Here is a 16475-nt window from a genome sequence, read left to right as displayed (position 1 = left end):
GTGAATAGGGTTACAGGTCTATCTGGGAGTGAATAGGGTTACAGGTCTATCTGGGAGTGAATAGGGTTACAGGTCAATAGGGTTACAGGTCTATCTGGGAGTGAATAGGGGTACAGGTCTATCTGGGAGTGAATAGGGTTACAGGTCAATAGGGTTACAGGTCTATCTGGGAGTGAATAGGGTTACAGGTCAATAGGGTTACAGGTCTATCTGGGAGTGAATAGGGGTACAGGTCAATAGGGTTACAGGTCTATCTGGGAGTGAATAGGGTTACAGGTCAATAGGGTTACAGGTCTATCTGGGAGTGAATAGGGTTACAGGTCAATAGGGTTACAGGTCTATCTGGTAGTGAATAGGGTTACATGTCAATAGGGTTACAGGTCAATCTGGGAGTGAATAGGGTTACAGGTCTATCTGGGAGTGAATAGGGTTACAGGTCAATAGGGTTACAGGTCTATCTGGGAGTGAATAGGGGTACAGGTATATCTGGGAGTGAATAGGGTTACAGGTCAATAGGGTTACATGTCTATCTGGGAGTGAATAGGGTTACAGGTCAATAGGGTTACAGGTCTATCTGGGAGTGAATAGGGGTACAGGTCAATAGGGTTACAGGTCTATCTGGGAGTGAATAGGGTTACAGGTCAATAGGGTTACAGGTCTATCTGGGAGTGAATAGGGTTACAGGTCAATAGGGTTACAGGTCTATCTGGTAGTGAATAGGGTTACAGGTCTATCTGGGAGTGAATAGGGTTACAGGTCAATCTGGGAGTGAATAGGGGTACAGGTCAATAGGGTTACATGTCTATCTGGGAGTGAATAGGGTTACAGGTCAATCTGGGAGTGAATAGGGTTACAGGTCAATCTGGGAATGAATAGGGTTACAGGTCTACCTGGGAGTGAATAGGGTTACAGGTCTATCTGGGAGTGAATAGGGTTACATGTCTATCTGGGAATGAATAGGGTTACAGGTCTATCTGGGAGTGAATAGGGTGACAGGTCAATAGGGTTACAGGTCTATCTGGGAGTGAATAGGGTTACAGGTCAATAGGGTTACAGGTCAATCTGGGAGTGAATAGGGTTACAGGTCTATCTGGGAGTGAATAGGGTTACAGGTCTATCTGGGAGTGAATAGGGTTACAGGTCTATCTGGGAGTGAATAGGGTTACAGGTCAATAGGGTTACAGGTCAATCTGGGAGTGAATAGGGTTACAGGTCTATCTGGGAGTGAATAGGGTTACAGGTCTATCTGGGAGTGAATAGGGTTACAGGTCAATAGGGTTACAGGTCTATCTGGGAGTGAATAGGGGTACAGGTCTATCTGGGAGTGAATAGGGTTACAGGTCAATAGGGTTACAGGTCAATCTGGGAGTGAATAGGGGTACAGGTCTATCTGGGAGTGAATAGGGTTACAGGTCAATAGGGGTACAGGTCTATCTGGGAGTGAATAGGGTTACAGGTCAATAGGGTTACAGGTCAATCTGGGAGTGAATAGGGTTACAGGTCTATCTGGGAGTGAATAGGGTTACAGGTCTATCTGGGAGTGAATAGGGTTACAGGTCTATCTGGGAGTGAATAGGGTTACAGGTCTATCTGGGAGTGAATAGGGTTACAGGTCAATAGGGTTACAGGTCAATCTGGGAGTGAATAGGGTTACAGGTCAATAGGGTTACAGGTCAATCTGGGAGTGAATAGGGTTACAGGTCTATCTGGGAGTGAATAGGGTTACAGGTCTATCTGGGAGTGAATAGGGTTACAGGTCAATAGGGTTACAGGTCTATCTGGGAGTGAATAGGGGTACAGGTCTATCTGGGAGTGAATAGGGTTACAGGTCAATAGGGTTACAGGTCTATCTGGGAGTGAATAGGGGTACAGGTCTATCTGGGAGTGAATAGGGTTACAGGTCAATAGGGTTACAGGTCTATCTGGGAGTGAATAGGGTTACAGGTCAATAGGGTTACAGGTCTATCTGGGAGTGAATAGGGGTACAGGTCAATAGGGTTACAGGTCTATCTGGGAGTGAATAGGGTTACAGGTCAATAGGGTTACAGGTCTATCTGGGAGTGAATAGGGTTACAGGTCAATAGGGTTATAGGTCTATCTGGGAGTGAATAGGGTTACAGGTCAATAGGGTTACAGGTCTATCTGGTAGTGAATAGGGTTACAGGTCTATCTGGGAGTGAATAGGGTTACAGGTCAATCTGGGAGTGAATAGGGGTACAGGTCAATCTGGGAGTGAATAGGGTTACAGGTCAATAGGGTTACAGGTCTATCTGGGAGTGAATAGGGTTACAGGTCAATAGGGTTACAGGTCTATCTGGGAGTGAATAGGGTTACAGGTCTATCTGGGAGTGAATAGGGGTACAGGTCTATCTGGGAGTGAATAGGGTTACAGGTCAATAGGGTTACAGGTCTATCTGGGAGTGAATAGGGTTACAGGTCTATCTGGGAGTGAATAGGGTTACAGGTCTATCTGGGAATGAATAGGGGTACAGGTCTATCTGGGAGTGAATAGGGTTACAGGTCTATCTGGGAGTGAATAGGGTTACAGGTCAATAGGGTTACAGGTCTATCTGGGAGTGAATATGGTTACAGGTCAATAGGGTTACAGGTCTATCTGTGAGTGAATAGGGTTACAGGTCAATAGGGTTACAGGTATATCTGGGAGTGAATAGGGTTACAGGTCAATAGGGTTACAGGTCTATCTGGGAGTGAATAGGGTTACAGGTCAATAGGGTTACAGGTCTATCTGGGAGTGAATAGGGTTACAGGTCAATCTGGGAATGAATAGGGTTACAGGTCTATCTGGGAGTGAATAGGGTTTTAATGCACTGGATCACAGCTCTGCACAAGACAGACAGGTGTTTAAAGTCTAAATATAGAGGAGACAGACAGGTGTAACAGACAGATAGTTAGACAGACAGGTGTAACAGACAGATAGTTAGACAGACAGACAGGTGTTTAAAGTCTAAATATAGAGGAGACAGACAGGTGTAACAGACAGATAGTTAGACAGACAGGTGTAACAGACAGACAGGTGTAACAGACAGACAGGTGTAACAGACAGATAGTTAGACAGACAGACAGGTGTAACAGGCAGATAGTTAGACAGACAGACAGGTGTAACAGACAGATAGTTAGACAGACAGGTGTAACAGACAGATAGTTAGACAGACAGGTGTAACAGACAGATAGTTAGACAGACAGGTGTAACAGACAGACAGGTGTAACAGGCAGATAGTTAGACAGACAGGTGAAACAGACAGACAGGTGTAACAGGCAGATAGTTAGACAGACAGGTGTAACAGACAGATAGTTAGACAGACAGACAGGTGTAACAGACAGGTAGTTAGACAGACAGACAGGTGTAACAGGCAGATAGTTAGACAGACAGGTGTAACAGACAGATAGTTAGACAGACAGGTGTAACAGGCAGATAGTTAGACAGACAGGTGTAACAGGCAGATAGTTAGACAGACAGGTGTAACAGGCAGATAGTTAGACAGACAGGTGTAACAGACAGGTAGTTAGACAGACAGACAGGTGTAACAGACAGATAGTTAGACAGACAGGTGTAACAGACAGATAGTTAGACAGACAGGTGTAACAGGCAGATAGTTAGACAGACAGGTGTAACAGACAGATAGTTAGACAGACAGACAGGTGTAACAGACAGGTAGTTAGACAGACAGGTGAAACAGACAGACAGGTGTAACAGACAGATAGTTAGACAGACAGGTGTAACAGACAGATAGTTAGACAGACAGACAGGTGTAAAAGACAGGTAGTTAGACAGACAGACAGGTGTAACAGACAGATAGTTAGACAGACAGGTTTAACAGACAGATAGTTAGACAGACAGACAGGTGTAACAGACAGATAGTTAGACAGACAGACAGGTGTAACAGACAGATAGTTAGACAGACAGACAGGTGTAACAGACAGATAGTTAGACAGACAGGTGTAACAGACAGGTAGTTAGACAGACAGACAGGTGTAACAGAGGCAGGTGAAACAGACAGACAGGTGTAACAGACAGATAGTTAGACAGACAGGTGTAACAGACAGATAGTTAGACAGACAGACAGACAGGTAGACAGACAGGTGTAACAGACAGATAGTTAGACAGACAGACAGACAGGTGTAACAGACAGATAGTTAGACAGACAGGTGAAACAGACAGACAGGTGTAACAGACAGATAGTTAGACAGACAGGTGTAACAGACAGATAGTTAGACAGACAGACAGGTAGTTAGACAGACAGACAGGTGTAACAGACAGATAGTTAGACAGACAGGTGTAATAGACAGATAGTTAGACAGACAGACAGGTGTAACAGACAGATAGTTAGACAGACAGGTGTAACAGACAGATAGTTAGACAGACAGGTAGTTAGACAGACAGACAGACAGGTGTAACAGAGGCAGGTGAAACAGACAGACAGACAGACAGACAGACAGGTGTAACAGACAGATAGTTAGACAGACAGGTGTAACAGACAGATAGTTAGACAGACAGGTGTAACAGGCAGATAGTTAGACAGACAGGTGTAACAGGCAGATAGTTAGACAGACAGACAGGTGTAACAGACAGGTAGTTAGACAGACAGACAGGTGTAACAGACAGATAGTTAGACAGACAGGTGAAACAGACAGACAGGTGTAACAGACAGATAGTTAGACAGACAGGTGTAACAGACAGATAGTTAGACAGACAGACAGGTGTAAAAGACAGGTAGTTAGACAGACAGACAGGTGTAACAGACAGATAGTTAGACAGACAGGTTTAACAGACAGATAGTTAGACAGACAGACAGGTGTAACAGACAGATAGTTAGACAGACAGACAGGTGTAACAGACAGATAGTTAGACAGACAGACAGGTGTAACAGACAGATAGTTAGACAGACAGGTGTAACAGACAGGTAGTTAGACAGACAGACAGGTGTAACAGAGGCAGGTGAAACAGACAGACAGGTGTAACAGACAGATAGTTAGACAGACAGGTGTAACAGACAGATAGTTAGACAGACAGACAGACAGGTAGACAGACAGGTGTAACAGACAGATAGTTAGACAGACAGACAGACAGGTGTAACAGACAGATAGTTAGACAGACAGGTGAAACAGACAGACAGGTGTAACAGACAGATAGTTAGACAGACAGGTGTAACAGACAGATAGTTAGACAGACAGACAGGTAGTTAGACAGACAGACAGGTGTAACAGACAGATAGTTAGACAGACAGGTGTAATAGACAGATAGTTAGACAGACAGACAGGTGTAACAGACAGATAGTTAGACAGACAGGTGTAACAGACAGATAGTTAGACAGACAGGTAGTTAGACAGACAGACAGACAGGTGTAACAGAGGCAGGTGAAACAGACAGACAGACAGACAGACAGACAGGTGTAACAGACAGATAGTTAGACAGACAGGTGTAACAGGAAGACAGACAGGTGTTTATTTAACCTTTATTTAACCAGGCAAGTCAGTTAAGAACAAATTCTTATTTTCAATGACGGCCTCCCGGGGAACAGTGGGTCCCTGTTCAGGGGCAGAACGACAGATTTGTACCTTGTCAGCTCTGGGGTTTGAACTTGCAACCTTCTGGTTACTAGTCCAACGCTCTAACCACTAGGCTTCCCTGCTGCCATCAGGCTACCTGTCTGTAACAGACAGACAGGTGTAATAGGAAGAGAGTCAGGTGTAACAGACAGACAGGTGTAACAGACAGACAGGTGTAATAGGAAGAGACACAGGTGTAACAGACAGACAGGTGCAACAGACAGACAGGTGAAACAGGAAGACAAACAGGTGTAACAGACAGACAGGTGAAACAGACATACAGGTGTAACAGGAAGACAAACAGGTGTAACAGACAGACAGGTGTAACAGGAAGACAGGTGTAACAGACATACAGGTGTAACGGACAGACAGGTGTAACAGACATACAGGTGTAACAGGAAGACAGACAGACAGGTGTAACAGACAGACAGGTGTAACAGACAGACAGACAGGTGTAACAGACAGACAGGTGTAACGGACAGACAGGTGTAACAGACATACAGGTGTAACAGGAAGACAGACAGACAGGTGTAACAGACAGACAGACAGGTGTAACAGACAGACAGACAGGTGAAACAGACATACAGGTGTAACAGACAGACAGACAGGTGTAACAGACAGACAGACAGGTGAAACAGACATACAGGTGTAACAGGAAGACAGACAGACAGGTGTAACAGACAGACAGACAGGTGTAACAGACAGACAGACAGGTGTAACAGACAGACAGGTGTAACGGACAGACAGGTGTAACAGACAGACAGGTGGCCTCTACCCACCCCTCTCCTCTGTTCTTGTCCTTGATCCAGTGGTGCAGCGTGTGGCTGTTGAACTGCAGCGCCCCCTTCAGGCCTCCTTTACACTGGATCTGCATGATGGTGTAGCTGTTCTTCACAACCTCTATCAGCCCCACACAGTCCCCTATAGACAGACAGCCATACGGTAACATCCTGTAGGGAGGGGTTAAATAGAGGTCAACACACAGTCCCCTATAGACAGACAGCCATACGGTAACATCCTGTAGGGAGGGGTTAAATAGAGGTCAACACACAGTCCCCTATAGACAGACAGCCATACGGTAACATCCTGTAGGGAGGGGTTAAATAGAGGTCAACACACAGTCCCCTATAGACAGACAGCCATACGGTAACATCCTGTAGGGAGGGGTTAAATAGAGGTCAACACACAGTCCCCTATAGACAGACAGCCATACGGTAACATCCTGTAGGGAGGGGTTAAATAGAGGTCAACACACAGTCCCCTATAGACAGACAGCCATACGGTAACATCCTGTAGAGAGGGGTTAAATAGAGGTCAACACACAGTCCCTATAGACAGACAGCCATACGGTAACATCCTGTAGGGAGGGGTTAAATAGAGGTCAACACACAGTCCCCTATAGACAGACAGCCATACGGTAACATCCTGTAGGGAGGGGTTAAATAGAGGTCAACACACAGTCCCCTATAGACAGACAGAACACCCTCCTCCCTCTGATCAATGTTTCAGTAGGTCTACACCCTGAAGTTTAAGACTTGTGTACAACACACACACACACACACAAACACACAAACACACACACACACACAAACTGTTAAAGCTTCAGTCAAACCATATTATAAAATTGTCCAATAACTCCAACAATGAAAACACCGGACCCTATCCCTAACCGAACCAGCAGCAGACCACCCTGTATCCCACTATGTTAACCAGCAGACCACCCTGTATCCCACTATGTTAACCAGCAGACCACCCTGTCCCCCACTATGTTAACCAGCAGCAGACCACCCTGTATCCCACTATGTTAACCAGCAGACCACCCTGTATCCCACTGTGTTAACCAGCAGACCACCCTGTATCCCACTGTGTTAACCAGCAGCAGACCACCCTGTATCCCACTGTGTTAACCAGCAGCAGACCACCCTGTATCCCACTATGTTAACCAGCAGCAGACCACCCTGTCCCCCACTGTGTTAACCAGCAGCAGACCACCCTGTCCCCCACTATGTTAACCAGCAGCAGACCACCCTGTATCCCACTATGTTAACCAGCAGACCACCCTGTATCCCACTGTGTTAACCAGCAGCAGACCACCCTGTATCCCACTATGTTAACCAGCAGCAGACCACCCTGTCCCCCACTATGTTAACCAGCAGCAGACCACCCTGTATCCCACTGTGTTAACCAGCAGCAGACCACCCTGTATCCCACTGTGTTAACCAGCAGCAGACCACCCTGTATCCCACTGTGTTAACCAGCAGCAGACCACCCTGTCCCCCACTATGTTAACCAGCAGCAGACCACCCTGTCCCCCACTATGTTAACCAGCAGCAGACCACCCTGTCCCCCACTATGTTAACCAGCAGCAGACCACCCTGTATCCCACTGTGTTAACCAGCAGCAGACCACCCTGTCCCCCACTATGTTAACCAGCAGCAGACCACCCTGTATCCCACTGTGTTAACCAGCAGCAGACCACCCTGTATCCCACTGTGTTAACCAGCAGCAGACCACCCTGTCCCCCACTATGTTAACCAGCAGACCACCCTGTATCCCACTGTGTTAACCAGCAGCAGACCACCCTGTCCCCCACTATGTTAACCAGCAGCAGACCACCCTGTATCCCACTGTGTTAACCAGCAGCAGACCACCCTGTATCCCACTGTGTTAACCAGCAGCAGACCACCCTGTATCCCACTATGTTAACCAGCAGCAGACCACCCTGTATCCCACTGTGTTAACCAGCAGCAGACCACCCTGTATCCCACTGTGTTAACCAGCAGCAGACCACCCTGTATCCCACTGTGTTAACCAGCAGACCACCCTGTATCCCACTATGTTAACCAGCAGCAGACCACCCTGTATCCCACTATGTTAACCAGCAGCAGACCACCCTGTATCCTACTGTGTTAACCAGCAGCAGACCACCCTGTATCCCACTGTGTTAACCAGCAGCAGACCACCCTGCATCCCACTATGTTAACCAGCAGCAGACCACCCTGTATCCCACTATGTTAACCAGCAGCAGACCACCCTGTATCCCACTGTGTTAACCAGCAGCAGACCACCCTGTATCCCACTGTGTTAACCAGCAGCAGACCACCCTGTATCCCACTGTGTTAACCAGCAGCAGACCACCCTGTATCCCACTGTGTTAACCAGCAGCAGACCACCCTGTATCCCACTATGTTAACCAGCAGCAGACCACCCTGTATCCCACTGTGTTAACCAGCAGCAGACCACCCTGTATCCCACTATGTTAACCAGCAGCAGACCACCCTGCATCCCACTGTGTTAACCAGCAGACCACCCTGTATCCCACTATGTTAACCAGCAGACCACCCTGTATCCCACTATGTTAACCAGCAGACCACCCTGTATCCCACTGTGTTAACCAGCAGACCACCCTGTATCCCACTATGTTAACCAGCAGCAGACCACCCTGTATCCCACTATGTTAACCAGCAGACCACCCTGTATCCCACTATGTTAACCAGCAGACCACCCTGTATCCCACTGTGTTAACCAGCAGACCACCCTGTATCCCACTATGTTAACCAGCAGCAGACCACCCTGTATCCCACTGTGTTAACCAGCAGCAGACCACCCTGTATCCCACTGTGTTAACCAGCAGCAGACCACCCTGTATCCCACTATGTTAACCAGCAGCAGACCACCCTGTATCCCACTATGTTAACCAGCAGCAGACCACCCTGTATCCCACTGTGTTAACCAGCAGCAGACCACCCTGTATCCCACTGTGTTAACCAGCAGCAGACCACCCTGTATCCCACTGTGTTAACCAGCAGCAGACCACCCTGTATCCCACTGTGTTAACCAGCAGCAGACCACCCTGTATCCCACTGTGTTAACCAGCAGCAGACCACCCTGTATCCCACTGTGTTAACCAGCAGCAGACCACCCTGTATCCCACTATGTTAACCAGCAGACCACCCTGTCCCCCACTATGTTAACCAGCAGCAGACCACCCTGTATCCCACTATGTTAACCAGCAGCAGACCACCCTGTATCCCACTGTGTTAACCAGCAGCAGACCACCCTGTATCCCACTGTGTTAACCAGCAGCAGACCACCCTGTATCCCACTGTGTTAACCAGCAGCAGACCACCCTGTATCCCACTGTGTTAACCAGCAGCAGACCACCCTGTATCCCACTGTGTTAACCAGCAGCAGACCACCCTGTATCCCACTATGTTAACCAGCAGCAGACCACCCTGTATCCCACTATGTTAACCAGCAGCAGACCACCCTGTATCCCACTATGTTAACCAGCAGCAGACCACCCTGTATCCCACTATGTTAACCAGCAGCAGACCACCCTGTATCCCACTGTGTTAACCAGCAGCAGACCACCCTGTATCCCACTGTGTTAACCAGCAGCAGACCACCCTGTATCCCACTGTGTTAACCAGCAGACCACCCTGTATCCCACTGTGTTAACCAGCAGCAGACCACCCTGTATCCCACTATGTTAACCAGCAGCAGACCACCCTGTATCCCACTATGTTAACCAGCAGCAGACCACCCTGTATCCCACTGTGTTAACCAGCAGCAGACCACCCTGTATCCCACTGTGTTAACCAGCAGCAGACCACCCTGTATCCCACTATGTTAACCAGCAGCAGACCACCCTGTCCCCCACTGTGTTAACCAGCAGACCACCCTGTCCCCCACTATGTTAACCAGCAGCAGACCACCCTGTATCCCACTGTGTTAACCAGCAGCAGACCACCCTGTATCCCACTGTGTTAACCAGCAGCAGACCACCCTGTATCCCACTATGTTAACCAGCAGCAGACCACCCTGTCCCCCACTGTGTTAACCAGCAGCAGACCACCCTGTATCCCACTGTGTTAACCAGCAGCAGACCACCCTGTATCCCACTATGTTAACCAGCAGCATACCACCCTGTCCCCCACTATGTTAACCAGCAGCAGACCACCCTGTATCCCACTATGTTAACCAGCAGCATACCACCCTGTATCCCACTATGTTAACCAGCAGCAGACCACCCTGCATCCCACTGTCTTTAACCAGCAGACCACCCTGTACCCCACTGTCTTTAACCAGCAGACCACCCTGTATCCCACTATGTTAACCAGCAGACCACCCTGTATCCCACTATGTTAACCAGCAGACCACCCTGTATCCTACTGTGTTAACCAGCAGCAGACCACCCTGTATACCACCGCTGGCTTGCTTCTGAAGCTAAGCAGGGTTGGTCCTGGTCAGTCTCTGGATGGGAGACCAGATGCTGCTGGAAGTGGTTTTGGAGGGCCAGTAGGGGTTCCTCTCTGGTCTAAAGAGATCCCAGGGCAGTGAAGAGCACTCTTCCCTCTGGACTAAAGAGATCCCATGGCAGTGAAGAGCACTCTTCCCTCTGGACTAAAGAGATCCCAGGGCAGTGAAGAGCACTCTTCCCTCTGGACTAAAGAGATCCCAGGGCAGTGAAGAGCACTCTTCCCTAAAGAGATCTGGACTAAAGAGACTCTTCCCTCTCCCAGGGCAGTGAAGAGCACTCTTCCCTCTGGACTAAAGAGATCCCAGGGCAGTGAAGAGCACTCTTCCCTCTGGACTAAAGAGATCCCAGGGCAGTGAAGAGCACTCTTCCCTCTGGACTAAAGAGATCCCAGGGCAGTGAAGAGCACTCTTCCCTCTGGACTAAAGAGATCCCAGGGCAGTGAAGAGCACTCTTCCCTCTGGACTAAAGAGATCCCAGGGCAGTGAAGAGCACTCTTCCCTCTGGACTAAAGAGATCCCAGGGCAGTGAAGAGCACTCTTCCCTCTGGACTAAAGAGACTCTTCCCCCAGGGCAGTGAAGAGCACTCCTCCCTCTGGACTAAAGAGATCCCAGGGCAGTGAAGAGCACTCTTCCCTCTGGACTAAAGAGATCCCAGGGCAGTGAAGAGCACTCCTCCCTCTGGACTAAAGAGATCCCAGGGCAGTCCTACAGGCCCTAGTTTCTACCTTCTTAACAACACTATCAACAAGGCAGGTCCTACAGGCCCTAGTTTCTACCTTCTTAACAACACTATCAACAAGGCAGGTCCTACAGGCCCTAGTTTCTACCTTCTTAACAGCCCTATCAACAAGGCAGGTCCTACAGTCCCTAGTTTTCTCTCTTAACAGCACTATCAACAAGGCAGGTGGTCAGGTGCCACAAAGAGGGACTTTAACAACACTATTTAGGCAGGTATGAGTTTTACCTTCTTAACAACACTATGAACAAGGCAGGTCCTGGAAACCTAGTTTTCTAACAGCACTATCAACAGACCTTCTTTGTAGCTAGATATGTTTTGTTTTAGCTAACCCAGGTGCCACAAAAGGGACTTTGTCTTAAAGTTAATCTAATTGTTTTTTTAACTAACCCTTGTCTTAAAGTTTAATTCTCCTCACCTTCTGCTACTTTGCTACTTACTTACGGGCCCAATTCAGTACAGCCTGCTGATGGTTGTGGTTAAATTAATAAATAAATGTTGTTTCCCCCCCACTTCCCCTAAACTCTTGCATGATAACATCACTAAACTCTGTCCTGATAACATCACCTCTGTCCTGATAACATCACCTCTGTCCTGATAACATCACTAAACTCTGTCCTGATAACATCACTAAACTCTGTCCTGATAACATCACCTCTGTCCTGATAACATCACTAAACTCTGTCCTGATAACATCACCTCTGTCCTGATAACATCACCTCTGTCCTGATAACATCACCTCTGTCCTGATAACATCACCTCTGTCCTGATAACATAAACTCTGATAAACTCTTGTCCAGCTCGCTAACAATCGGCAAAACTAAAGCTAGCATAAAACATTTCAAAAAACGATGGACAGAGGACTATTTTGGGACCTCGATTTGACAGCCCCCCCCTCCTGTGCTTAATGTCCAGTCGTGTGTGTGTGTGTGTGTGTGTGTGTGTGTGTGTGTGTGTGTGTGTGTGTGTGTTCTTACCTTAGGTCTAAACCCTGGTTCTGCCAGATATTCTCCATTATTTTAATTATCTGCAGAGTCAACATGTCCTGGCGTAGATCTACACGTACAGAAACACAGATCAGAGGATGTTTTAGGGAGTCAAACACAGAGGATGTTTTAGGGAGTCAAACACAGAGGATGTTTTAGGGAGTCAAACACAGATCAGAGGATGTTTTAGGGAGTCAAACACAGAGGATGTTTTAGGGAGTCAAACACAGATCAGAGGATGTTTTAGGGAGAGTCAAACACAGATCAGAGGATGTTTTAGGGAGTCAAACACAGATCAGAGGATGTTTTAGGGAGTCAAACACAGAGGATGTTTTAGGGAGTCAAACACAGAGGATGTTTTAGGGAGTCAAACACAGATCAGAGGATGTTTTAGGGAGTCAAACACAGATCAGAGGATGTTTTAGGGAGTCAAACACAGAGGATGTTTTAGGGAGTCAAACACAGAGGATGTTTTAGGGAGTCAAACACAGATCAGAGGATGTTTTAGGGAGTCAAACACAGAGGATGTTTTAGGGAGTCAAACACAGAGGATGTTTTAGGGAGTCAAACACAGATCAGAGGATGTTTTTCAAACACAGAGGATGTCAAACACAGAGGATGTTTTAGGGAGTCAAACACACAGAGGATGTTTTAGGGAGTCAAACACAGAGGATGTTTTTAGGGAGTCAAACACAGATCAAACACAGAGGATGTTTTAGGGAGTCAAACACAGAGGATGTTTTAGGGAGTCAAACACAGAGGATGTTTTAGGGAGTCAAACACAGAGGATGTTTTAGGGAGTCAAACACAGAGGATGTTTTAGGGAGTCAAACACAGATCAGAGGATGTTTTAGGGAGTCAAACACAGATCAGAGGATGTTTTAGGGAGTCAAACACAGAGGATGTTTTAGGGAGAGTCAAACACAGATCAGAGGATGTTTTAGGGAGTCAAACACAGAGGATGTTTTAGGGAGTCAAACACAGATCAGAGGATGTTTTAGGGAGTCAAACACAGAGGATGTTTTAGGGAGTCAAACGCAGAGGATGTTTTAGGGAGAGTCAAACACAGATCAGAGGATGTTTTAGGGAGAGTCAAACACAGATCAGAGGATGTTTTAGGGAGTCAAACACAGAGGATGTTTTAGGGAGTCAAACACAGAGGATGTTTTAGGGAGTCAAACACAGAGGATGTTTTAGGGAGTCAAACACAGAGGATGTTTTAGGGAGAGTCAAACACAGATCAGAGGATGTTTTAGGGAGTCAAACACAGATCAGAGGATGTTTTAGGGAGTCAAACACAGAGGATGTTTTAGGGAGTCAAACACAGAGGATGTTTTAGGGAGTCAAACACAGATCAGAGGATGTTTTAGGGAGTCAAACACAGAGGATGTTTTAGGGAGTCAAACACAGAGGATGTTTTAGGGAGTCAAACACAGAGGATGTTTTAGGGAGTCAAACACAGAGGATGTTTTAGGGAGTCAAACACAGATCAGAGGATGTTTTAGGGAGTCAAACACAGATCAGAGGATGTTTTAGGGAGTCAAACACAGAGGATGTTTTAGGGAGTCAAACACAGATCAGAGGATGTTTTAGGGAGTCAAACAGGAGATCAAACACAGAGGATGTTTTAGGGAGTCAAACACAGAGGATGTTTTAGGATGAGTCAAACACAGAGGATGTTTTAGGGAGTCAAACACAGATCAGAGGATGTTTTTTAGGGATGTTTTAGGGAGTCAAACACAGAGGATGTTTTAGGGAGTCAAACACAGAGGATGTTTTAGGGAGTCAAACACAGATCAGAGGATGTTTTAGGGAGTCAAACACAGACAGAGGATGTTTTAGGGAGTCAAACACAGAGGATGTTTTAGGGAGTCAAACACAGAGGATGTTTTAGGGGAGTCAAACACAGAGGATGTTTTAGGGGAGTCAAACACAGATCAGAGGATGTTTTAGGGAGTCAAACACAGATCAGAGGATGTTTTAGGGAGTCAAACACAAAGGATGTTTTAGGGAGTCAAACACAGATCAGAGGATGTTTTAGGGAGTCAAACACAGAGGATGTTTTAGGGAGTCAAACACAGATCAGAGGATGTTTTAGGGAGTCAAACACAGAGGATGTTTTAGGGAGTCAAACACAGAGGATGTTTTAGGGGAGTCAAACACAGATCAGAGGATGTTTTAGGGAGTCAAACACAGATCAGAGGATGTTTTAGGGAGTTCAGAGGATGTTTTAGGGAGTCAAACACAGACAGAGGATGTTTTAGGGAGAGTCAAACACAGAGGATGTTTTAGGGAGTCAAACACAGAGGATGTTTTTCAAACACAGAGGATGGAGTCAAACACAGAGGATGTTTTAGAGAGTCAAACACAGATCAGAGGATGTTTTAGGGAGTCAAACACAGATCAGAGGATGTTTTAGGGAGTCAAACACAGAGGATGTTTAGGGAGTCAAACACAGATCAGAGGATGTTTTAGGGAGTCAAACACAGAGTCAAACACAGAGGATGTTTTAGGGAGTCAAACACAGAGGATGTTTTAGGGAGTCAAAACACAGAGGATGTTTTAGGGAGTCAAACACAGAGGATGTTTTAGGAGAGTCAAACACAGAGTCAAACACAGAGGATGTTTTAGGGAGTCAAACACAGATCAGAGGATGTTTTAGGGAGTCAAACACAGAGGATGTTTTAGGGAGTCAAACACAGAGGACAGAGTCAAACACAGATCAGAGGATGTTTTAGGAGATGTTTCAAACACATCAGAGGATGTTTTAGGGAGTCAAACACAGATCAGAGGATGTTTTAGGGAGTCAACACAGATCAGAGGATGTTTTAGGGAGTCAAACACAGAGGATGTTTTAGGGAGTCAAACACAGAGTCAAACACAGAGGATGTTTTAGGGAGTCAAACACAGAGGATGTTTTAGGGAGTCAAACACAGAGGATGTTTTAGGGAGTCAAACACAGAGGATGTTTTAGGGAGTCAAACACATCAGGATGTTTTAGGGAGTCAAACACAGAGGATGTTTTAGGGAGTCAAACACAGATCAGAGGATGTTTTAGGGAGTCAAACACAGAGGATGTTTTAGGGAGTCAAACACAGATCAGAGGATGTTTTAGGGAGTCAAACACAGAGGATGTTTTAGGGAGTCAAACACAGATCAGAGGATGTTTTAGGGAGTCAAACACAGATCAGAGGATGTTTTAGGGAGTCAAACACAGAGGATGTTTTAGGGAGTCAAACACAGAGGATGTTTTAGGGAGTCAAACACAGAGGATGTTTTAGGGAGTCAAACACAGAGGATGTTTTAGGGAGTCAAACACAGAGGATGTTTTAGGGAGTCAAACACAGATCAGAGGATGTTTTAGGGAGTCAAACACAGAGGATGTTTTAGGGAGTCAAACACAGAGGATGTTTTAGGGAGTCAAACACAGATCAGAGGATGTTTTAGGGAGTCAAACACAGATCAGAGGATGTTTTAGGGAGTCAAACACAGACAGAGGATGTTTTAGGGAGTCAAACACAGAGGATGTTTTAGGGAGTCAAAACACAGAGGATGTTTTAGGGGAGTCAAAACAGACAGAGGATGTTTTTCAAACACAGAGGATGTTTTAGGGAGTCAAACACAGAGGATGTTTTAGGGAGTCAAACACAGAGGATGTTTTAGGGAGTCAAACACAGAGGATGTTTTAGGGAGTCAAACACAGAGGATGTTTTAGGGAGTCAAACACAGAGGATGTTTTAGGGAGTCAAACACAGAGGATGTTTTAGGGAGAGTCAAACACAGATCAGAGGATGTTTTAGGGAGTCAAACACAGAGGATGTTTTAGGGAGTCAAACACAGATCAGAGGATGTTTTAGGGAGTCAAACACAGAGGATGTTTTAGGGAGTCAAACACAGAGGATGTTTTAGGGAGAGTCAAACA

The 16475-nt window shown here is 46.5% G+C and overlaps 1 protein-coding gene across 1 annotated transcript in view; it reads right to left on the bottom strand.

The window, feature by feature from the left end:
* zgc:158659 (uncharacterized protein LOC791141 homolog) overlaps positions 1-16475 on the bottom strand; it is a 158972-nt gene that overhangs the window by 12389 nt on the left and 130108 nt on the right. Inside the window, exons 22-23 of the mRNA XM_065022049.1 lie at positions 12545-12623; positions 6348-6518 (exon numbers count right to left, since the gene is read on the bottom strand). Coding sequence (XP_064878121.1) covers positions 6348-6518; positions 12545-12623 — 250 coding nt within the window. The remainder of the gene's footprint in view (positions 1-6347; positions 6519-12544; positions 12624-16475) is intronic.

This window comes from Oncorhynchus nerka, linkage group LG8 (genome assembly GCF_034236695.1).
Source record: "Oncorhynchus nerka isolate Pitt River linkage group LG8, Oner_Uvic_2.0, whole genome shotgun sequence".
NCBI lineage: Eukaryota > Metazoa > Chordata > Actinopteri > Salmoniformes > Salmonidae > Oncorhynchus > Oncorhynchus nerka.
This window is presented reverse-complemented; position numbering and strand designations above follow the sequence as displayed.